General features: G+C 41.3%; 1 protein-coding gene across 4 annotated transcripts in view; it reads left to right on the top strand.

Annotated features, from left to right (window-relative positions):
* Positions 1-261: 261 nt before the first annotated feature.
* The window catches only part of SSBP2 (single stranded DNA binding protein 2), a 228,110-nt gene continuing 205,035 nt past the window's right edge, over positions 262-23,336 (top strand). For all 4 annotated transcript variants that reach the window (XM_064140800.1, XM_064140799.1, XM_064140798.1 and 1 more), the window contains exon 1: positions 262-367. In XM_064140800.1, the coding sequence (XP_063996870.1) occupies positions 309-367 (59 nt within the window). In that variant the 5' untranslated portion in view covers positions 262-308. The remainder of the gene's footprint in view (positions 368-23,336) is intronic.

Raw genomic sequence — 23,336 nt, 5'->3', positions numbered from 1 at the left:
CGGGTGGCAAGCGCTCGGAACAGCCGGTTGTTTAAAATCCTTCTAGAACCGTTTCTAATTCCCCCTTGCGCCGGGGAAGGGAGAGAGCGAGCGGGGGGGTGAAGGAGGAGCCGAGGGGGCGGGGGGGGGAAGGAGGAGGGAGCAGCCCGTCCGGGTCTCCGCCTGTCGATCACGGTGCGGGGGGCGTGTCTGCCCTTATGGCCGGCCAATGAGGTGTGTGTGTGGCGGCGTCTCCATGGTGACGGGGCTGTTCCCGGGGAGGCTGTGATGGGTTGACAGGTGCGTGACAGTCGGAGCTCTCTGCAGGCATGTACGGCAAAGGCAAGAGCAACAGCAGCGTCCCGTCCGACAGCCAGGCCAGGGAGAAGTGAGTACAGCCCTCCGGGCCCCGCCGGCGGACCGCGCCTTACGCGGGTGCACACCCTGCGCGCAAAGTAACTTTCCTGCCGGCTGGCAGTGCAGTGCGGGCGCGGCGGGAGGACAGAGGGACGGAGGAACTAAAGGGGCCCGATGCCGCCCGGACTGGCATGAGGGGGGCAGGCGGCCCCACTGTTTGGGCGGGAGGAGCTGCGGAGAAGGGGATCCCCGCAACGGGACAGCAGCTGCTGGGCGAGGGGACAGCGGCGGGCGCCCCCTTCTCCCTGCCGCAGTCGCTCCACCAACGGGCAGGCGGGCGAGCGGCGCCGGGTTCCCCTGTCCCCCTCTCCGGGGCCCTTCGCCGGGCTCGACGGCGCAAGGTGCCGGGACAACTTGGGTAACAAAGAGCCCTGGATCGGGGACGGCGAGGCAGGGGACGACAGGTCGGAGACGGGGGCCGAAGCGGAGGCCGCCTCCCGCTGCTTCTCAACTCGCCGCCTCGCAACTTTTCCCCGGGACCGCGCAGTCCGGCGGTCCGGGCCCCGCGGCGCATTGTTCTCTGGGGCGCACGGCAGTGGGGGGGACAGCCGCGCTCCGGCTCCCGCCCCGCCAAACAAAGATGCTTGCGGGATGGGCACCCCCTCCCTCTTTTTGGAGATTGGTTTGGTTTTGGGGCGGATGTGCCGGGGCGCGCTGGGACTCCCTTGCATACCCCCTTCTCCCCAGCCTGAATACGGCTGGTGCCGAAACATTTTGCGAAAAGTACTTTTTTTTTTAATTAAAAAAATAAGCGAATAAACCCACCATCTGAACGGCGCGATGGCTCCTTTATTTTCCTCCCCCCTCCCCGTGTAAACATGCAGCTCTTAGGAGCGGAGAGATCCCGACGACGGCGGCGGGAAGTGGGGAACTTGGCTACCCTTGCGGCTGCCCGATGGGATGCGGCCCCACTGGGCTGGGCAGGGGTGGGGGTGCCTCCCTTCCCGGGCCCTGCGCTGCCGTTAGGGCAGGCGGGAAAAGACTTGGGGAGAAAAACGAGTGTTTGGAAAGGACCCCGTCTCTTTAAGTTGTCTGCAGCGGCTGCTTCTTGGCGTTCCCAGGGCCGGTTTAGCATGGGTAGCATACGGCCGTGGTAAAGGAGAGGAAAAGCCTGGGTGAGGGGGGAGGAGGAAGCGTATTGGAGATGGCTTCAGATGGGAGAAGGTCAGGATAAGGCTCCTGAGAGGGTCCAGAGATTGACACCTCCATCCAGGAACCAGGTTTGCAGCAACTCGCGGCAAAAATTTCATTACTTCAGCTTTGCATTTCACACCAGGCTCAACACTCTGGGCACGGCTGACAACTTTCCCTTCAGGTATTTGGTCCTGAACCTTTACCTAAAAGTTTGTTGGTTTGTTTGTTTGTTTTATTTATTATTTTATTTGGGTTTGTTTGTTCGTTTATGTTTGGTTGGGTTTTATTGCTACGGTGTTTTAGAGACTTCCTGATTCCAAAAACTGGCATACATACTTCTTGGACCAGCAGCAGGCCAGGCTTCTTTTAATTCTGCTTGCAAAAACTACCGAATCCTAACCACATGTACAACTGTTCTGGTCCTAGGGCAGAAACTATTTTCTCTTTTGTGTTCTTTAATTGTAGCTGTTTTTTCTTTGGGATTCTTACTTCTATAAAGCACATAGTATTTCATGGAGTATGAAAATGCTTAGTTTTGAGGGCAACTCTGCCAAACTGATCTATTGCCAAGTAGCAACTGCCCTCCTAAGTTAAGTTGTGGGGGCCTGCTAGATGGTGCTGTTCGATTTAAATACAGTCATTATAACGAACAGCTGGAAATGTGGATTCCTCATGTGTAGCTATAATGATTTTATGCAAAATACTGAATTGGTTTGTTTTTAAACCATGGACTTGACAGATTGGTAAGTTCTTGGTAGCATCTACTTATGGATAAACACAAGTGGGAGTTTAGGAACACTCTCCACCACCCCCACCCCCACCCGCCCCGACTGTCCTTTCTGCTAATGGTAAAAAAAGACAAAGCCTAAAGTCTTGATTTATGATGTGAAATACCATTATACATAGTCTGCGTCCCATGTATGTTTTGTATTGCATCTTTTCAAATGTCTTCATAGTAGATCAGGTCAAATAACCACTGCTTTCGTGCATGTTCTTTCTGGCATCCAAAAAGCTGTGATTACATTATCTTTTTTTTTTTTCTTTCTTATGACATTAATTTAGAACCATACAATGTTTCTCCCAGGGCAGTGTACGAGTTCTTGTTCTGCTCAAAAAAGTTGCCATTGAATGAAACCTTTACAAAAATACAGCTCCAGCTTCTTCATGAGATTGTGTTAATTTGAAAACCACGGAGAAAATACAAGTTTGATACATTAAGCACTTAATTAATCAAGAGGAGCAGGATTATAATTACATTTTAATTTGAAAGTTTTTAGAACAGAACATGTAACTTAACTCTGATGTGTCTCCCCTTGGTTTTAAGTATCTAACATTTGTAGGCAGTATCTGATCTCTGAAATACGTTTGTAATAATAAAAGAAATAAAAGCAAGAAAACCCAAATACCACCTTGGGTTTGGATGGCCTAATTGTATGGAATGTGTTTTTTTCACCGTGAAGGTGTGTGCTAGTGACAGGACTAGGATGTGAAAAGAATATTTATCAAGTGTGGAAAAGATGTGCGTTGTTGAGATGGTAGTCAAGGATGTGATATATTTTACAGATCAATCCAGTGCCAATTATGTTTGTAGTGTGGTATCTCACTATATACTGCTTTTCATATTTATGTCCTTTGAGGTTATGTAATTTCTATTAAAGTGAACAAGTTTTGCAAGTCATTTGTAGTAGCCCTTGGCAAATTTTCCATTCCAAAGATGGCTTTTATTTTATGGTCTTTCACTTTGTCCCTACTGCCAGACCTTTGGAGTAAATTATCAGTGTGGCTTCACACCACATGTGAAGTGTGAATATATGAATTTGGGAAAAACAATACCTGATTTGATGCTAGAGAGGCACAGTACAGCACAGCACAGCACAGCAAGATAAACCACTAAAAATGAAGGCACAAGATACCTGTTAGGCATTAAGGAGATGAAGAGAGGAAAAATGCAAGTGTTGTGTGCCTCTTCCTTCTGCTTTGAAACAGCTGTGACTTAAAGTTTTGGGTTCAAACAATTATTGTCACATACAAGACGGGAAAGTTGCATTAAACAGTAGCTCTTCCACCACTCATGCTCTGCTTGGGCTGAGTGAAACTAATCATTGCAAAAGGGAATAGTCTACAATATTTAATGTTTTTTAAATTTTTAATTTTTTTTCCTCCTTTATTCCTTAAAATTTAATTAATTCAAATTAAGTGCTCAGACCTGCTGGTATCTCACTGAATGGTGGAATTCTGTCAACTTTTATCTCAGAGAAAAAGGGATCAGACTATACAAGTGGACTATACAACAGGACTTTAACAGGCATTGGCAAATCAAGCTCTCTAGCTCTAAATAATGTTTTAAGTTAGAAAATATATGTAGAAATACTAGCTTCTGAATGGGTTACGTGTGTTATGCTCAGTCACCTTGATCTTTCAGTGGTCTTCTAAAGTAGTCTTTTTCCCGAGATACTCATACTTTATTCAGGCTCAGCAGACATGCACTAACTGGGAGATTAGAGACTGTGGTTTACTTTGATGTTAAAGGATGCATGATCAAAACGTCAACATCGAAGCAAACATTAGTAGTGAGTTATTCATTGATTTTCAGTCCGGTGTGGGAGGGAGAGGACATAAAGAAAGTGAAAATACGAGATTGCTGCCATCATGGTATTCTCGCTTCTTTTTTAAAAATGACCTTATTTGTGAATGTCTTCTAAGTTTGGTCTTAGCCATTTGGTCACATGGAAGGAGATGGAAGTTATTCCACTTTGCTGCTGATTTGGAAAAGAAAGAAGATGTCTTTTGTTTTTCATTTCTCCTCAAGTCTGTTCGAGGTGGTTCGCTGCTCGATGTTTGGCTCCTTTATGAACAATGCGAGTGCCTGACTTGATTGATCTCTCTTGCCATGCAGGAAAGCAAGGTGAAATTTACACCATTTTTGCATTTTCTTATCAATGGGGTTCTCCATAAATAGAAGAAAACTCACTAACACTTTCCTCACTTGATTTTGCTGCTGTTTAGGGAAACTTGAGATTTCTGAGGGCTTTTGAGGTCTTGTGGATTTCTAGATACAGGGGTTTGGGGTTTTCTTGTTTTGTTGGGGTTTGTTTGTTTTTAATTTGGAAAGACAACTTGGCATGAATTTAGAGATAAGTGACCTTTTTTTTCCACTCTGACATTTGCGAGCTACATAAGAATAGGATACAGATTAAAGTTAATTGGCTTCATTGACAAATTTACTGTTCATACTTGAGAAATAGTGAGCTAGTGTTTCAAGTGGTGAATGATGGATCGATCTCTTTCTCTCTTTTTTCCTGTTCTTTTTTGTTTGGTTTGGTTGGTTTGGTTTGGTTTTGTTTCCTTTTGACAAAACTGGTAGGTTAATCCATTCTGTTTTACAAAATTCAGGTTTAAGGTTTGTACACTGACTTAATCCATGAGGCCTAACTTACAGAAGTTGCAGGTGTACTGCTCTGGGAGCGTATGGACACAACACTTTTTACCATTTTAGAAGACTATACTTTTTAACAAGGAAGAGCAAAGAAGGGAAGATTCTGGAAGTAGTAATTATTTATCAGAATTTACTGTACTTCAGGTACTCTTTTACACTGCACAAGTATCTTGCTTGTACAGCATATGAAGGCATTTCAGATAATGTATATGCTGCAATTCAGACCACTAATAATAACTGCTTTTGGGGTGGAGATCTAAATACAGGTAGTGATAACTGGAATGTTATGTGTGGTGGACTGTGTAAACCTAACTTCAGTCTAGCAGTGTCTGGAGATACATATGCACCTTTTAAGTGTACTGCTTATGATAGGGATATCTGTTGCCAATACAGTTTTAGCACATACAAGTATTTAATTGGACTTGCAAGAACCGAGGTAAATAATATGCTTCACTTTCTGTGTTTCTTCCTCTACACAAAAGTTTGGTTCCTTTTTCCTGTGCTGTTTCTTGGTGGTTGAATATTGGGGTGTTTGATTCCAGCTTTTGTGGACTCTCTAGTGAATACACTTCTGCTGCTGAAGAGCAAAGGGACTTCTGGAGCCTGCTTAGACCCAGTGGGTACAGCAGATGTACTCTTGACTACAGTGAGCACAATTCAGGCTTGGCTAAGAGCTAATTAAATCTTGCTGGAGGAGACAGTAGTTAACAGAAACTGGTATACATTAATAATTAATTTTACTTAATTTATACACATGCATGTAATAATGTCACAAGTATTAAAGCAGCCAAACAAGATTTTCACAACTTTGCCAAACTTTCACTGTTGACATATAATGACATATATAAACATTATGTTGATTTATTTTTTCTCTGTTGAAACATTTTGGAAAATTAAGCAAAGGAAAAAATAAAGAAACCATTTTTCAATCTTTAAAAAGTTCTCTCAACTTTTGCCATGGAAGACCAATAGTACTGCTCTCCATTGAAACATTTGAAATCTAGTTGAAAAAGGATGAGGGATTTTATTCCAGGGTTGTGTGTCAGTCTTTTCATTTACATGACAAAGCATCTGAATTTAGCCAGGATACAAGCCTTTTTAAAAAAAGGTCAATTTGCATATGCTTAAGGCTTACTAACTGTAATCGCTGAATATTTCATCTTTGCTGGGAGCAAAGCAGATACTGAAATCAGAGGAGTGGCTTGGGGATAAAAAAATGGGACCAGGCTTGGGTGAGAAGGAGAGTGTAAATATGAGCAGTTGGAGCCTGCAGTCCTCAGATGCCAGGATACAGAAATAACAGGGTCTGGCACTTGAAGGAGGATGGCAGAAGCTGGGTGGAAATGGCCAGTCTGAAGAGACAGACAAAGAATTGCTCCCTAAGGGTACTTACATTGGAATTGGAGATCTGGGTGGGAGCTGATGCAGCTAGACAAGAAAGCTAGACCCAGTGCAAAGCAGGGAGTGGAGTCAGGACAGTGATATCTTGTAGGAGCCAGGTCAGAAAGTGGAAGGTGGTTGTTAAATTAGGAGGAACGTAGAGTCATAAAATGTTAGTGGCTGGAAGGGACCTTGAAAGATCATCTAGTCCAACCTCCCTGCCAGAGCACAGCCACCTATCACTGATTACACAGGAACACATCCATGTGGATCTTGAATATCTCCAGCGAGGGAGACTCCACAACTCTCCAGTTCCAGCCTGTTCCAGTGTTTTGTCACCCTCACATTTGCATGGAGCTTGCTATGCCTCAGCTTCCACCCATTGCCTCTTGTCCTGTCATTAGGCATCACTGAGCAGAGCCTGACTCCATCCTCTTGACACTCACCCCTTACATATTTGTAAACATTAATGAAGTTACCTCTCAGTATCCTGTTCTCCAAGCTAAAGAACCCCAGCTCCCTCAGTCTCCCCTTGTAAGAGACATGTTCCATTCCCTTAATCATCTTTGTGGTTCTGCGCTGGACTTTTCCAAGCAGTTCCCTGGCCTTCATCTGGGAGGCCCAGAACTGGATGCAGCCTCAGCAGGGCAGAGTAGAGGTGGAGGAGAACCTCTCTCGACCTGCTAGCCACAGCCCTCCTAATACACTCCAGAAGGGCATTGGCCTTCATGGCCACAGAGCACATTGCTGGCTAATGGTCAGCCTTCCATCTACTAGGACCCCCAGGTCGTTTTCACCTTCACTGCTCTCCTACAGATCAGTCCCCAACCTATGTTGCTCCATGGAGTTGTTCTTTCCCAGGTGCAAGACTCCTGCCCTTGTTGAACTTCATTACATTTCTTCTTGGCCAACTCTCCAGCCTGTCTGTCTTACTGAATGGCAGCAGAACCCTTCAGTGTGTCAGCCACTCCATGCAGTTTGGTGTCATTGGCTGATTTGCTGGCAGTGCACTCTGTTTCCTCATGCAGGTTGCTGATGAATATATTGAGCAGTACTGGTCCCAGTGCTGATCCCTGAGGGACCCCACTAGATACAGGCCTCCAACTAGTTACATGCTGTCACTTCAGAAAATTACTATTCCTTTGCTGCCAGCAAGTGCATATACAATGTTGTATTTTCAAGGTAAAGATCTACAAGCACCTATGAAGTACATACTTCACTGAAATGGCAGAGGTGTGTGGTAGTCCTAAAACTTGCATCTCAGGTGAGATGATAGGGCTTTGGAATGGAAGGATAGGACCTTGTCATTCAAAAGCAGCTGGAATAATGTGTCTGAGTGCAATTTCTGAGTGTTGTACTTGCATTCTCAAAAATGTTCTCTTTACTTGGAAAATACAGATGTATACTAAGTTTTGTTCTTATGATGTCTTTTTTTGCATGTTCGCAGATTTATTTATTTCTTCCCTCTGGAAAAATTCAGTGGTTTTTGTTGTGCAGAAGAGAGCATTGTTTTCATAATGAGTAGCTATTTGATAATTTGCTATTTTGCTGTCATGCAGCATGTGCCTTATGGCTGAGTTGCTGTTTCATAATACTACTGTTCATGAAGGAAGAATATGTTGTCTTTGGTGCTCAGCACCATGATGTCCGAGTTTTACAAACCTCTAAAAATACACATCAAGCCTGCCTGCCAGCCTTAGCAATGGCAGTAAGGTGCAGAAGGCTGAAAGGCAAAATAATCTGCTCATTATTCACTGTCAAATATGAGCTGTGTAGCCCTAAACCTGAGTTTTTTTGAGCATTATGCAAATGCTGTTATGTATGTACAACTTCCACCAGCTCTTTTGCCAATGATTTGAAGGTCAAGATGCGGTTTTATCACATCAGGCATCCAGAAGATGAGTTCATCCAGAAAATGGTTCATCTCCTATGCGAAATTCATTTTGGCCAAATGGTTTGACCGAGTAGTATCTTGTAACACACTTAGAAATGGAGCATCATCTCAGGTGATCTCAGAAGAGCCCATTTGCAACACCCTTCCCTCCACTCCAGAGTCTGCCATCTGTGCTAGTACAGTGTGCAGCTTCTGCCTTGGACAGACTGTGATTTGGTTCAGGGCAGGATGCATGAGCAACAGAAGGGGTAAAGCATGTTTCCTGGACAGATATCTTCTTGAGGTCATGCTGCACTGTTTCCGTGGAAGCAAACAGCTGAGGCAACTTGTAGAAATGTAATGGCTTTTTGAGACTGCTGTCTTTATTCTGGATATATTTCAAATTGGAAAATGAACTAAAAGTTACCCTGCGTGGACACTTGCATACTTAGACACAGTGTGACCTCACAAGCCTGGTTTCTTTAGGGGGGGAGTCTACAAAACCGTTAATGATATGATTCAGAGTGGCGTTGGTACTTCATGATGACTGCTCCATGAACCTTCAGGATGCAGAAAAGGGCATGTTAGCACACAGGCAAGTGTAATACTCAGTTAAAGTACTGAGCAACTGGTGAAAATGATTGCTCTATGAAGTTGTATGAGAAACGTTCTTTGGGCACCAAAGAACACAGCGCATTGATGACTTACCTCCATGAATATGCAGCAGCTACAACTTCAGGGCTTCCCAGCTGTGTTGATTTGGATTAAGGACACTTGGTTCCTGCTTTGTTGGTGTATGAACAGGCAAGAAAGGAGTGCTGGTCCAAGTTGTGTTGAAGCTGCAGTTTCTAGTGTCTGCTCAGTGGAGCCACAGACCCCTAAGTCCATGTTGTTTAGGTAGTGGTCAGGTAATCCGTAGCTGTTGTTTCAAGTACTAAGAGATCTGCAGATTGCAACAAATACATTGATTTAGAAATCTTGGATGACTTCTGTGCATGCTTCTCTAGGTTTCAGGACATTGTTCTGTTCCAGTCTTGGGAAGGTGACAGGTGAGAATACGTAAAATGTTCTTTTCTAAGAAACTGAGAGGTGGTTGTACTCAGGACCATAGCTTCCTAGCTTTTTTTTTTTTTTCTTTCCTGCTACATTAAACATAAAATACAAAACATATTCAAAAAAGTTTTGTGGTGGATCATTTTTTTCCTGTTCAGACTTTATTTGCTCCCTTCCCTTGCAATCTTTTTTTGTTTTCTGCATATTGTTAGTAGCATATCCAGAGCATAAAACTGGGCAGAATGAAAGAAGTACCTCTCTTTCGAGATCATATAGGCACATTGTTGCTACTCCTCAGCAGAAAACTTGCCCATTTTTTGTCACTGTTATGTTTTGGGTTTGTGTTTTTCTTTGTTTTTTCTGTTGGTTTTGTTTTGTTTTGGTTTGGTTTTTAATAATCCATTTTGCTGTCTACATGCCCTCTAGGTTCTTTTTACAATACTGCTGCAAACCAATTACTCCCCATCTCAATAGTTGTGTATTTGATTTCTTATTCCTAAGCATTGTACTCTTCATTTGTCTCTACTGAATTTTCTTTTATTAACTTACCTCATTTTGTTCATGTCTCCAAAAAGGCTTATAATCTTTCCCCATTTATCATGTACACTTTAGTAAATCTACATACAAGTCATTAATGAAAGTCTTTTAATGCAGTTAGCTTAAGATAACAAAGGCTTTCTTCAAACATATTCTCATTTATGGAAACATACTAATGACTGTTACATAATTCTTTTTCATGTGACTTTACACTGTCTTTATTCCATCAAGAATGTTTGCTTACCTAAATGGCATGAGGCAGGCAAAGAATCAAAACTATTCCATCTTAACTTTTAGGAAGTAATCCATGTGCTGCTTCCTATCCATTGCATAGTCTCTTTCCCAGTGAACCAAACTGAGCAGACAGGTTCCTTTTCTTGACAGATAATGTTGACTCCTTACCTTTGTATTCTGAATGTGTTTATAATTTGGCATTGTTTTCTGTGTATTTTTGGTAGTTAAGGAGATGTCTACATGATTATCACTGTATTAAGAAGTATTTTACACATGCTATGGCACACTAAGGTTTTTCAGTTTCTTGGTTTATTTTTTTGTTGAGTTTATTCCAATACCAAACTACTGTCATATGTGTAAACAAGCCAAAGTGTCGACTCCTGCTCATCACATGAGTGCTTAGATGGTTGAACAGAGAAGATGGACAGCTCTTTTCTGCTCACCTGTATCTTGCATGCTTTTCTGTGTAGCGGCAACACTGTGGTGTGAGTTTAAGTTTAACCTGAAATTCAGGTCTTCTTTTCTTCATATTTTTTTCCCAGAAAATCTCTTAACATCAAAGCAATTGTATACACAGTTGACAAATATCTGTCATACTCTCCTAAATGCCTCCTTATGACTGGCCCTCATGAAGCCCTTCTTCTTCCTTTGCATCTGCAGCTTGCACATAGCTTACACATCCATATCTTTGTTTTCAGGAAAAACAACTTAATTTGTGATAAAAGAGCCAAAATATAAATGTAGTTTACATTGTCCATTTATTTTCTCTAGGCTTTTCAAAATTATTGCAATCCTTCTTTAGGGAAATATATTGGAGTTGTTGTGGTTTAGTTTTAAGCTGGATCCACCTGCAAAGGAATAGTGACTGGCTAGATTTCCTTCTTCCTTCCTTTAAGTGTATTAAAAGAATGTTTTTTTCCCCCCTCTCATTTTCTGTGCAAAGATCAACTAGAAAATTACCAATTTGTAAAACATCTGGCTGTCACAAATCACAGTTCTGATGGCAAGTGCAGTTTATCAGCTGTGGTTGTGGATCATGGAGGTTGTTTAGCTTCTCAGTACTTTCTAGCATTGAATTCACAAGCTGATTAATTCTGTTAGGCTTTACAGTCTGACTTAGCGCTTGTGTTTCAGTGGAAAGTTAAGTTCTTTAGAGACTGGGAGTTGACCATGATATAACCAGTACTTTTTGCTAAGTTTATTTGGTCTAGTTGAAGTAAAACTCTTGATGTTAACCCCAGATTCTTGATGGGATTTGGTCAAGCTTAAATTGCCAATGAAAATGTTGGTTTGCCACTTAGGCTTGGCTATTTTGTTTCTTTCTTATCTCCCATTCCTAAATAAAAGACTGTCTTAGAAAGATGGAATTTCAATATGCAATGCCTCTTAAATTTTGGGAGAGATTTCACCTCGAAAGCAAACCTCTATAATATTTCTAGAAAGAAGCCAGTGTCTTGAAAATTCAGAAGCAGTGAGTTACCTGTATTGTTAACTTAACTACTACTGCTAAACTTCAATGCATGCAATATGTTTTTCATATTCATGTAGAAAATGTCTTGCGACTAGCAGATGCATTTTTAAATGAATGAGTTTGGAAAGTAAGAATGTTCTGCAGTTGGGATGAAGTATTTTTGCATGTATTTAGAGGAAGATGAAGTACTGTCTGTATTTTTTGTGGTAGTCAATGCTTATAAGAAAAATGTGAGTGTCAGTTTTGGAAACTGTGTGTAGGTTAAAAAAATCGATGACAACATCAGTGGCAAACTAAAGTAGCCTGTGTTGTCATGTTGGCCTTTCCCTGGGAAGGTCTGTGCTTTCTGAAGAAAATACTTGAGTGCAGAAATGGGACTGTAATTCCTTAATAAATATGTTGTTCTTGACAGTCTCAGGACAAAATGGATCATGTGGCTGACAGGCAGAATGAGTGTGTCATAAATATTCTGTGATTTATGAGGCTGGAAGTATAGATGCCACCCAGCGCTCCTACTACGGAAGTTGTGCTTTATCAGGTTCTTGCAATTGCAACAGCAAGATTTGATAAACCAAAGGCCCTTTGCTTTCTGCATCCTAAATGCTTTCTTTACTGTTCTTCTTTCCCAACTAATCCTCAAAGAACTTGAACTAGTCTTACGATGCTCCTGTTTAGATCAGCCTTTGAATTGAGGTGGTGTTGAGTTGGTATATGCTGCTTATGTGTTTGGGAGTGTGGATGAGTTAATGAATTTCATCAGGTATCTGACACTGCCCTAGAAGTGAAGTTGATGACTCATATTATCAGCCTCCTGAATAGTTTGGCCTCTGTTTGTTAGTAACCCCCTCCTAAATTAGTGTATATCATTTAATCTGCCTTGAAATGTGAATTGCAAGTCAAAGGTTTTTAAGCAATACAGCAAAAAGTTGTCTAAGTGTATTGGATCCTCTGTATGTGCTTCCTAAACTGCTCAGTAGCTTTTGGAGCAGTCATTGGTCTTTGGTGATGGGCAGCAGAACTGCAGGTGCCTCTCTCTCTGCTCAGTGCTCCCTTCTGTGATGATGCCAGTGCTAATCAAATATTTATAGAGTATTATACATGGACAAGCTGTTTTAAAAAAAATGAAGGGTATATATATTGGCCTAAAGAATAGAGTTTGTTTTTTCATGTGTATTTTTATGCATGTTGTAAAATAATATAAGTGAAAGTTGATTTTCTGGGTTGGAATACAAATAATATATGATCAACAAATAAACACTTAGAGCTTTCACACAGGACAGTATGTAAAAAAATACAAAGGTAGAAAAGATAAAGGAGAGCTTCAGATCTGAAGATGAAGAGCAGTGTGAGAAGTATGAAAATATGCCTCTAGTAATAGGTAATGTACTTGACAAGCAGATCTAAAAGGTATGATACATTGGTGTTTGTGACTTCTGCTACAGCTCCTCAAATTCAGTGTCATTTTTAATTTTGCCATCTGCACATCTAATAATTCTTTACAAAAGGAAGATGTTTACTCTTATGAGACCAATATCTGTAGCCATGTGTAACTGCAGAGATAGTTATACATAACTTAAAATCTTTGTAGAAATAAAATGAGAGATTGTAATGCAGCAAAACAGAGATAAAGCTGTATCTTAAATTTGGTGGATAATAAATAAATAAACAAATAATAATCTGCCTGGATGTGGTTGGGGAACCTATAAAGAGAGGATAAAGAAGTAGTTAATGATTTCACAGGATGTAGATCATTAATACCAAAATCAGACTGGACCATTGGATGAAGGTATATTCATACTAATTCTGTCAGTTGAGAAAGTTACTTATGTCTTTTCCAGTATTCCCCAAACAGCCCTGTAAGTCTGTAGTTAATTATTCGAAATTAGAGAAAAAAGTTTTGGTATTGCCTGCTGCTGTCAGTCTCCAATTCTGTGTGGGATTGCTCATTCGGAAAAATAAAAGGCACAGTAGACAGGAAAAGGTTTTCTTGTCATAAAACCATGACTGTTTTTCCTGTTAAACAATACAACCAAATTAAGCAGTGTTTCACCCATATTGCTGTCTAGTAAAGCTCTTATAAAATACTTCATAACGTTGAAAAAAGGCTCTGTGGTTTTAATATTTAGACTGCAGGCCACACAGGTGCATTTGAAAATGTACAGTCACGCCTATGGCAGACTGTGGGTGTACCTGTCCCATACTCCCAGATCTTGTGCCAATTCTTTTGACAAAGAGCATTGACCAAAACCCTGCTAACTGTATTGAGGACTAAGGAGGATTCACAGTCATACAACAGTTAGTCTTGTTTCTCCTTCTTTAGTCATCTTGATCATTATTAGCTTGGACTGGTAAAACTGCCAAGATGTCAACCAAAGCTAGATTCTTTGTTTCCTACTTTTTTGAAGAGGACACTTTTGAAGACATAGTGTTTGTTCATAGTTACCTGCTGTTCACAGAGCAATCTTCAGCTTCAGTGCTTGAAAGTGTCAAGTGCTTGAAATGGTCAAGTCCTTTAGATAGATGTCTTCTGGCATGGTCACAGGACTGTTGAAAGGTAGTGTGGGTAAATCAGAAGAGAAGGTAGTGCAAAAGAGGCCTGCTTCTAATGCAAGACTAGGGATGTATGAAAGTGTGTAGTTATTAGTTTCTGTTTAAATACACTTTGCACAGTGTATGCATTCAATAGCATAATTAGAAGGGCTCTCTGGTATAGTATATGGAAAAGAGCTTTGCTTCTACAAAGGGTTGTGTGCTTAAGTGAGCATGTTCTTCTGTTCAGCAGAAACATTGGGAAGTCTCACTAATTCAGGATATAAGTGGAAAAACAATTGAGAAAATTAAAGGAAACCTAACCTATGACAGTGTCATATATGCCTCAGGCTTTCTAACACTCTTTATTTTGAAGCATTCCAAGAGGGCTGTAAAGGGAAACAAGAAACTAGATTAAAGAGGCCACTGGTGTCATTTGACAAAGTAGTTGCTGTATATTCTGCAGCATCAGAATGGAAATATTTTCATGTTCTTTTCTCCATTGTGATTCTGTTATGGATTTGAGCTAAAGTTAAAGCCAGTGGCAATTACTTTTTTGGCACACCTGTGACTTTCTGAGGATTTCTGGTTTTCCAGTCCAGTAAGATATCCGAAGAATTAATACAACTGATGAAAGATCACAGAACATTATGGATTGGAAGAGATTTGGAAAGATCATCCAGTCCAACCTCCCCTCCTAGGGCATTGCTCCTTGTCCTATCATTGGACATCTCTGAGAAGAGCTTGCCTCTCCTCCTGACACCCACACCTCACATATTTATAAACATTAGTGAGGTCACCTCTCAGTCTCCTCCAGGCTAAACAGACCCAGCTCCCGAAGTCTCTCCTCATAAGGAAAGTGTTCCACTCTGTCATCTTTGTGGCTATGCACTGGACTATTTTGGGTACTTCTGAAGGACCCAGAACTGAGCACAACATTTGAGATGCAGCCTCAGCAGGACAGAGTAGAGGAGGAGGAGAATCTTTCTCAATGTACTAACCACTCGTCTTCTAATACACCTGTGGATACCATTGGTCTTCTTGGCCACTAAGGCACATTTCTGGCCATTGTGTTCTCCCAGTCTGAAAATGAGTGCTCTAGTTTTTCATGTTGTTTAGTGTGTATGTATGTACAGGTCTGTGTATGTGTGGAAGCTTGGAAGGCAGGATGAGTATCGTTATCTGTAGAGCAGGCAACTGGACATTACTTGCATGTATCGAATCACACAAGCAGATCAATAAAACAGTTGAAATGAGAAACTGTTTGGCTCAAATATGGAACAAAATTAGAAGAGGCATTTTCAGAGTTAGTAGACTAATTGTGCTGTTTCACCCTTATGGTCTTGTCATATCTCTTAGTTATGGAACCAGGAGATGTACTGTCTCCTACCTGTGGCCTGGGTATGGTATGTTGTATAGTAACACTTACCTCACCAAGGCTGTCTTTTGGGAGCAATGCCAGGAATTCTTGTTCCCACAACATTGCACCCAACAACCAAACTTTCTAAAACAAAGTGTTTGTTAGAGCAATGCATGAATGAAAGCATCTGAAACAAAAAAAAAAAAAAAAACCTAAAGAGCTGTTTACATATATAATTTCTTACATGTTTAGGAATGTACAGCTGCTTTAATTTTTATCTGATAAAACAAGATTCAGATTCCTCCCAGATGATTGCATCAGTGTGCCTCCAAGGACAGGCCCCTGGCAACTGATTCTAGCTTATCCAAACCCAGAGTTTTTTCTTGACTTCTGGCAGCCTGGGTTACCTGAAGAACCTTTCATGCCCCAAAAGTTCAGAGAACCTCACAGTCTCATTCTCTGACTTGGAGAAATTCTGAAAGCAATTTGAAAAAACAGGATGAAGTATTGACACTATTCTGTTTTCTCACTTAATGGTCTTCTACCTGAGTCCTTGGCATGTGCTTTGTAAAACTGATGTGTTTGTGTGTTGATAATTAACTTTACTGTGGTTGTTCATTAAAGGTGTGTTGCATGATACAGTGTACTAGACAGGGTAGAGGGACATTGAATGGGTAGAGAACTTGTGCTTTGGGAAATATGAGGTTAATGTATTGGATGTGGGCCATTAGGTAATGTGAATTAAGTGGGGTCTGTGCTCTTAAGCTAGCAGCAGATATTTTGGCTAAATATAAATGTTAGAAGAAGACAGGCCAGTTGATTGAGCACATCAAACAATTAGTCTTTGTGGAGAATATACTGTTCTAGGTCTTCTTCACTCCATTTGTACATTGCTCTCTTCACATGCACATCTCTGGTAGGATTGGATATATGCTTGTAAAGATGTGCCCGGTCAAACTCAATGCCATGAATTAAGAAGTAATCAGTGACTGAAGAAAGCATTGTCGTTTCAGGAAGAGAAAAATGTCCACAAGCTGCCTAAGTGATGGCCTCTTGCCATAGAAGTCAGTCATCTGATACAGTGGGATGTGCTGCATGCCATCATAGAGTTTGGTTTCCTCTTTATCAGGCAGTGGTTTGAGAGTGGTTTGAGCCCTCTGTATGCTGTCCGCAGCTGGATGTAATGCAAAGCATTGGTCTCTGTGAGAAGACATACTCATAGCAAAGTCCATATGTGGCAAACCCTGGAATGTAGTCAGACTTCTCCAGCCCTTCTGGATACTTGAATTGTTTATTCTGTTAGAGAATCACAGAATGTTAGGGGTTGGAAGGGACTTCCAGAGATCATCAGGTCGAGCCCCCCTGCAAAGCAGAACAGCTTAGGGCAGGTCACACAGGAGTGCGTCCAGGTGGGTTTTGAAGATCTCTTGAGAAGGAGACTCCACAGCCTCTCTGGGCAGCCTGTTCCAGTGCTGTCACTCCCACAGTAAAGATGAGTTTGTGTCCATTGCCCCTCGTTCTATCACTGGGTATTACTGAAAAGACATTGTCTTCATCTTTCTGACAGCCACCCTTCAGATATTTGTAGATGCTGATAAGGTCCCTCTCATCCTTCTCCAGACAAAACAGGCCCAAACCTTTCCCCATGACATGCTCCAGTCCCGTATCCATCCTCATACATTGTGTCTGTCAGTGCTGAGTGTCATAGAGGGTGGTAAATGAAGTATTTGGTTTATGTTTGAACCTTCTTTGTTCCACAGCTGTATGGCTATAAGGGTCATATGATAAATCCAACCATGTTCTACACTAATACATGCTGTGTTTGCCTGCTCAGAGGTGCTCCTTGGACTAGGCTTCCCATTTCCGCTTTGTTCAACCCACTGTTTTAACATAGGAAGCTTGTTGGCATCTTTCTGTATGTTGTATTTTCCAACATGTGAAAATGAGAAATTAGATCTGTAAATTGGTGGGAAAGGTCTCAACATTCAGTGACATGATTTAACCTATGAGTTACATTGTGAAGATGTTGATAGAATCATAGAATCAGACAGGTTGGAAGAGACTTCCAAGATCATCCAGTCCAACCTAGCACCCAGCCCTAGCCAATCAACCAGACCATGGCACTAAGTGCCTCAGCCAGGCTTTGCTTCAACACCTCCAGGGATGGTGACTCCACCACCTCCCTGGGTAGCCCATTCCAATGCCAATCACTCTCTATGCCAGCAACTTCCTCCTAACATCCAGCCTAGACCTCCCCTGGCACAGCTTGAGACTGTGTCAGCTTGTTCTATTGCCACTTGCCTGACAGAAGAGACCAACCCCACCTAGCTACAGTCTCCCCTCAGGTAGTTGTAGAGAGCAATGAGCTCTGCCCTGAGCCTTAATAATGCTCTTTTAATTATATATAAGGCTCAGAGCATTTTTATTCCTCACAGTGGTCAAGATTTTTTGACACTACATTCAAAATTTCAAATTCAGTAGACTGTCATTTTCCAGCCTACAGATGCTCTGGCTCTTAATATTCTGTAATTTAGAGTTCAGGGATGTCACCACATGGAGTGGCAGGGATATGAGTGTTTCCTGGTGTCAGAATGATATTTTACCTCTTTACTTTTTCTTTTTCTTCTTCTTCTTTTTTTTTTTTTTTTTTTTAATGTTAACACAGTTTGTAAAGTTATGTACATTTCAGTGATCTCTTGAGCATTCATGTATGTTATGTTCATAGAATCACAGAATGGTTTTGTGTGGAAAAGACCTCAAAAAATATAAAGTCCACCCATTGACCTAACTCTGCCAAGACCACTAAACCATGTCCCAGAGTGCCATGTCCAACCACAGTGTCTGCTGGAGATTGGCAAACTTGCATTGATGTTCTCTTCCTTTATTGAATTTCTGTTTCTCCGAGTAAGTAGACATGTTAGTGTGCGTGTGCAGAAGCATCTTGCCTTTCTGTCGAGTACTGGATAAAAGGAGATGCTTGAGATGGTTCTAAAATACCCCAACCCCTCTGAGTGTCTCTCGTGTAGTATGGCCAAACATGATTATGAAATGGTAAGACTCAGACATGCTTTAGCAGGATATTTCTCTTCAAGCTGTTCCTTCAGCATTTTAAGAATTTTCCATCCAAAATGGAATAATGTGAAACAGTTGTAGAATGTTTGCTGGTTTAATTGTCCTAAAACATGCTTGCTGTGTTTTTTCTGTAGTTGACATGAGCCTTCTGTTTCCTCTGTAGCTGACATGAGCCCATTCTGCTGGCCTTGTTTACTCTTTGTGGGTGTGGAAGGCTGCAAATACAGGCGGCTTGTACTGGCTTTTCAATACTTTGCCTGAAAATACAGAATGATGTGCATGTGTCTACCTGCCAACCAAAACAGAGCATGGCTCCTTTAGTTCTGGGTTTGCTCATATCGCTACATCACCTTAAGTTTAAAAAAATAAAATGAAAATAAATAATACATATCAGGTCTGCAAACCTTGTTGGCTAAAATACCTGTAACGTTTCAGTTCCTGCCTTAGATGTTAACAGCCCTCTAAATGAGCGTATCCCACTTGAGAGAGAGAGAGTAAATCTCTGAAAGAAGTTCCAACAGCAATCATTTACTCGGTTTGGTCATTTACCTTTCTCAGAAGACTTTCAAGTGCCACAGGTCACCCTTCAGGTCAGCAGTATCGACTGTATTACAAAACTGTTGTGGTAACCCTTTCAGATTGACACCGGGGGCAGGAGCTCTATTTCGGTGGTGCAGGGAGCTGGGAATTTCTGCTGTTTTCTCCCACCCACCAGGACTTCACGGTTGGGTTTTCATCCCCGTTCCCCCTGCTCCTCCTCTCCTTCCAGTGTGTACTGTATGTTGATGGGGGTGAGTCACCTCTTTTATTATGTTTTGAATACTTTCCTCCCAAATGTAGTTTATTTTCTGCAGGGAAGGAAAGAATTTATGCTGTCCTGGTTCCTTATTTTTATCAGAGCTCTGCTAACAGCTTCCAGCTGAGGGAGTTCTTGGTATTTTTAGCCTGAGATATTTAGCTCTTCTAGCCTCTTTACATATTTTCCCCCAATATATATTAACTGGGGAGGGGGAATGGTTCTTGTTAATATATTCATGGGCATGCTTGCCAAATTGCCGACACTTAATCCCAGGAATCTGAACACTTCAGAGTTGGGGTAGAAGCTTGAGTCCTGATCTGAAGTATTTGAATCAGCCTCATTATTCCATTTTCTGACTGTTCTCACTGAATCTTCCTCTTTAATATAAAGAGGTGGTATTTAGTGTTTAAAAAGGAAAAAAAGACACTCTGCTTCAAAACACTCAGAATAAACTAAAGAGACCAGAGAAACTGAAATGTGCTTTGAAATATAAATCCTCTGAAATTACCTTTTCTCTCTCTATTCCCCTCCCTCCCCCCCAAAGTATGTCAAGCAACAGAATCGTCCGTCTTTCCACTAATGTGACTATTGACTGTCTTGCTTGTGGTCTGATGAAGTTCTTTAGCACTCCAAGTATTGGGCTTGCTGGCATATCGTGTATATACAACGTTTTCAAGTTTTTGAATGGCCCTACCCTTTCATGAAGTTTACATGAATGTTACTTTGAAATAAAGTGTTATAAGTACTTAATATTGATCACCCTTTTGTCTTTTAAGAGCTACTGTAGCTTGTTTAACCATAATTTTCACAGATCTTTTTATCGTCGGTTCTCTCCCCTCTTCCTAACCAAGTTTCAGACTAAAGGTGAAAAGCTACCTTGTTGCTCTGCCAAGGCCGTGTATGGAAAAACAATGTGTCTGATTAGCAGTTCTCTTTAGGTCACTGGACTCACGTCTTCTTCAGGCAAAGATAATTCCTCCAAATTTCTTTGCAAGTGTTACTGTTATACATAGATTACTTACTGGTTGTACATAGATTTGCTTCAGTGAAACATAGTGATTCCAATAAATACTCTGTAGTACTGGGGAGGTAGAGGTGAGAAGGGCAGATGGTAGAAACCATGCTCAGATTAAAATGAGGAGTAAATGACTTTTGCTGTTGGTTATGAACTGCCCATACTACCTTTTTCTCATCCTCTCCAGATGTTTGTTTATCTATGGCAATATATTACATTGCTTTACTTAGGGGATACAATTCTGCATAGTTGAAAGAGAGGTTTGTGCCATCTATGCGGAGTCTTTGTTTTGAGTCCTCTGGTTCACAGGCTGGTCTGTGGCATAAGTTGGAATGCCTGAAGGCTGTCAACAACTACCAGGATATATCCTATTAATTGGGACCAGCTGGGTACAAGTATGTATTGGCAAGTCTACAGTAGCTCTGTGCAGCCCATTACAGCAGCCCTTCGCCACCCAGCTACTCTTTTCACAACCTTGAACCTTCCAGTAGTCATTTGCGAAGCTGAAGCCTTAAATCTGGCACCTAAAATAGTAATGTGGTTTTTGGGTTGGGTTTTTCCAAAAATATTTGTTCAATCCTAGCTCCCCTGCTCCTCCCTGAGATTGGGCAATCACCACTCCCTACATAGACATAAATCTCTGAGTATCCCGTTCAGTACATGTCCACCAATTGTTTGGTTATTTTTTTCTTTTTTCTTTATTTTTTTTTCCTGAAACATCTAGAAAAAAATGTTTGTGTCTAATACCTATTAAAGATGGTGGAGTTTTTTGTTTTTTTTCCTGGTAAGTGTACCATTTTGAAAACTTGCTGTTCTCAAGTGGTAAATTGTGTGGCCTTTTCAAAGACAGTGGTTCCGTGTTGTATCCTCAGATAGCAACAGCTTTTTGCTCATTTTTTCATGGAAAGCCTATATGCAGCTTTCAAAATGTAGTTTTAGGTAACCTGGTGTTGTTTTGTCCAGCCAGTCACTGTCCTCCAAGTTGACTGATGCTGCTGGGATGCTGTGGAGCAATGCTACCACCTCAAACATATCTGGTCTATGTTGGGGCTTCTCAGTGGGACTGCCAGATTAACTACATACTAATCTTAAGCTTCTTAACACTTAAAAAAATAATTACTTTTAATTGTTTTGTAAGAGGCTAGTATAATTATATTGTTGGCATCATGGCTGGGAATTTCTTGGCTTTTTTTCTTTTGCATATCCAGTCCTAATAAGGATTTTTTTTTTTATTCTGCTGACTGAATTTCCAGTACAACTTCCTTTAAACTGCCACGTGAGTTGCAGGGACCCTAAATAAACTGAACAGCTGACTCCTAATTTTTGCCATTTTTACAACTAGTTTTTACAAATGGTCCTTCCTGAACATGAAAAACAACGCAGTAAAATACTTGGAGGAAAGGAAGATATTGCAGACAACCTTCATGAAGTGATTTCAACTCAGCATTCAAGAAGTTTCACAGTCTTCTTTTAAGCTTATATGTGAAATCTCCTAATAATGACCAGAAAAGCTCTTGCTTTGCTTATGAGATCTGACAAGATCACCATCCATGTGATTTCGTTTGTTGCATTCATAGCAGCCCTGGGGAGTGAAATAACTAGAGCAGGAATGAAGCTGTGCTTTCCTGCACAACACAACAGAGCTCTATAGCAACTTGGCCAGTAGGAAAAACAACAGGGGTTTTAAATAGATAAATAGATTAAGTTTTGTCTCTGTGTTTATGTATTAAATGCAGAGTCACATGCAAGCATCAGCCTAGCCCATTAGCCCAAGGAGAATAAATGGGAGATAAGCGCTTGTCTTGCTACTAGGCAGGTCAATCTGATATAAAGTTTGGGGACTTGGAGTGTTTCGTAAAGCCGGTTACCAAGTATCTCCTGTTCATCTTCAGCTCCATTTTCCTGGGCTGGCAATATGGTCCTGATGTTGCAGAGTTTGCTTGTAACCACAGAAAAGTTTCTGTGCATTTGTGATGGTTTGGGTGTTACCTGCCCCCCACACTTTAGAAATCACCCAGACGAGACTCAGCTGGCTCTGGAAATTGAATGAAGCTTATTATTTACATCTTAACACAATATACCTGCAGATATTTACAGTCTATACAGTTGTATACAGGAATATACAAGTTAAAAGATAATAAGGAAACACAACAGCCCTCCCAGAAACCTGAGAGCCCAGGAGGGGCTCCCAGCTGCCCTTCCACCTTCTCCCACTCATCTCTACCTTACCCCAGACGTTGACTTGTGCCCAAGGAAGAATGGAGGGTCGGCCAGGGGGGTTAGGAAGCAGGTGAATTAATCAGGTTAGGTTAGAGAGAGAAAAATGCAGCCCGCAGCCCAGAGAGAGAGCAACAACCTTATCTATGTTTGGATTCTTGCTCTTATACCTCTCAGCAAGCCTCAGAGTGAAGTAGACATCACCCTTGTTTCCCTTTCACAGACTGCAATCTAGTTCTTCTCACCAAAACGTTCTAGCTAGCTTAAAATTAGCACAGCATTGTTCACCTTGAACGAAGTGTAAAAAGCACCTTAAGAGGCTAATCTTTCCTTCTTATCTGCAAGTTTGAGAGAATGCATGTGAAAGAGAAAAGTAACAGTCTAAAGAGCTTCCTCTTGGCTCTGAAAAGTTTGTTTTAGAATTAACACTCAAATACTGGACATGGAAGCATTCGGATAACCTATTCTTGGTTTAGGATGCAGTGCTGAATGCTTGTTTTACTTTGGAATCATAAATCCTAATTTGAGAGTTCAGTTACAGGATTTTTGTCGGTTTGTTTGTTTGGGTGTTTTGTAAGAGTCTTAGTCTTATTTGAGAATGATGGAACCACTTCAGGATATTATCATTCACGTTTTGTTCAAATCCAGGTAAGTTTCATAGTCATCTAGGCTTTTGATGGATCATGTATTAAACAGTGAAGTTGAACAATGCAGATATTTTACATTTCTAACAGAGATCAGTAACTCTTTGAAAGTTACACCTTCTCAACATTTTGGGGTGGGGGGAAGACCTGACACATATTGAAATGTGAAGTGATAATTGCTCCTTC

Source organism: Pogoniulus pusillus, chromosome Z (genome assembly GCF_015220805.1).
Source record: "Pogoniulus pusillus isolate bPogPus1 chromosome Z, bPogPus1.pri, whole genome shotgun sequence".
Taxonomy (NCBI): Eukaryota; Metazoa; Chordata; class Aves; order Piciformes; family Lybiidae; genus Pogoniulus; species Pogoniulus pusillus.
Note: the sequence above shows the minus strand (reverse complement) of the source record. Positions and strands in the feature narration are given on the sequence as shown.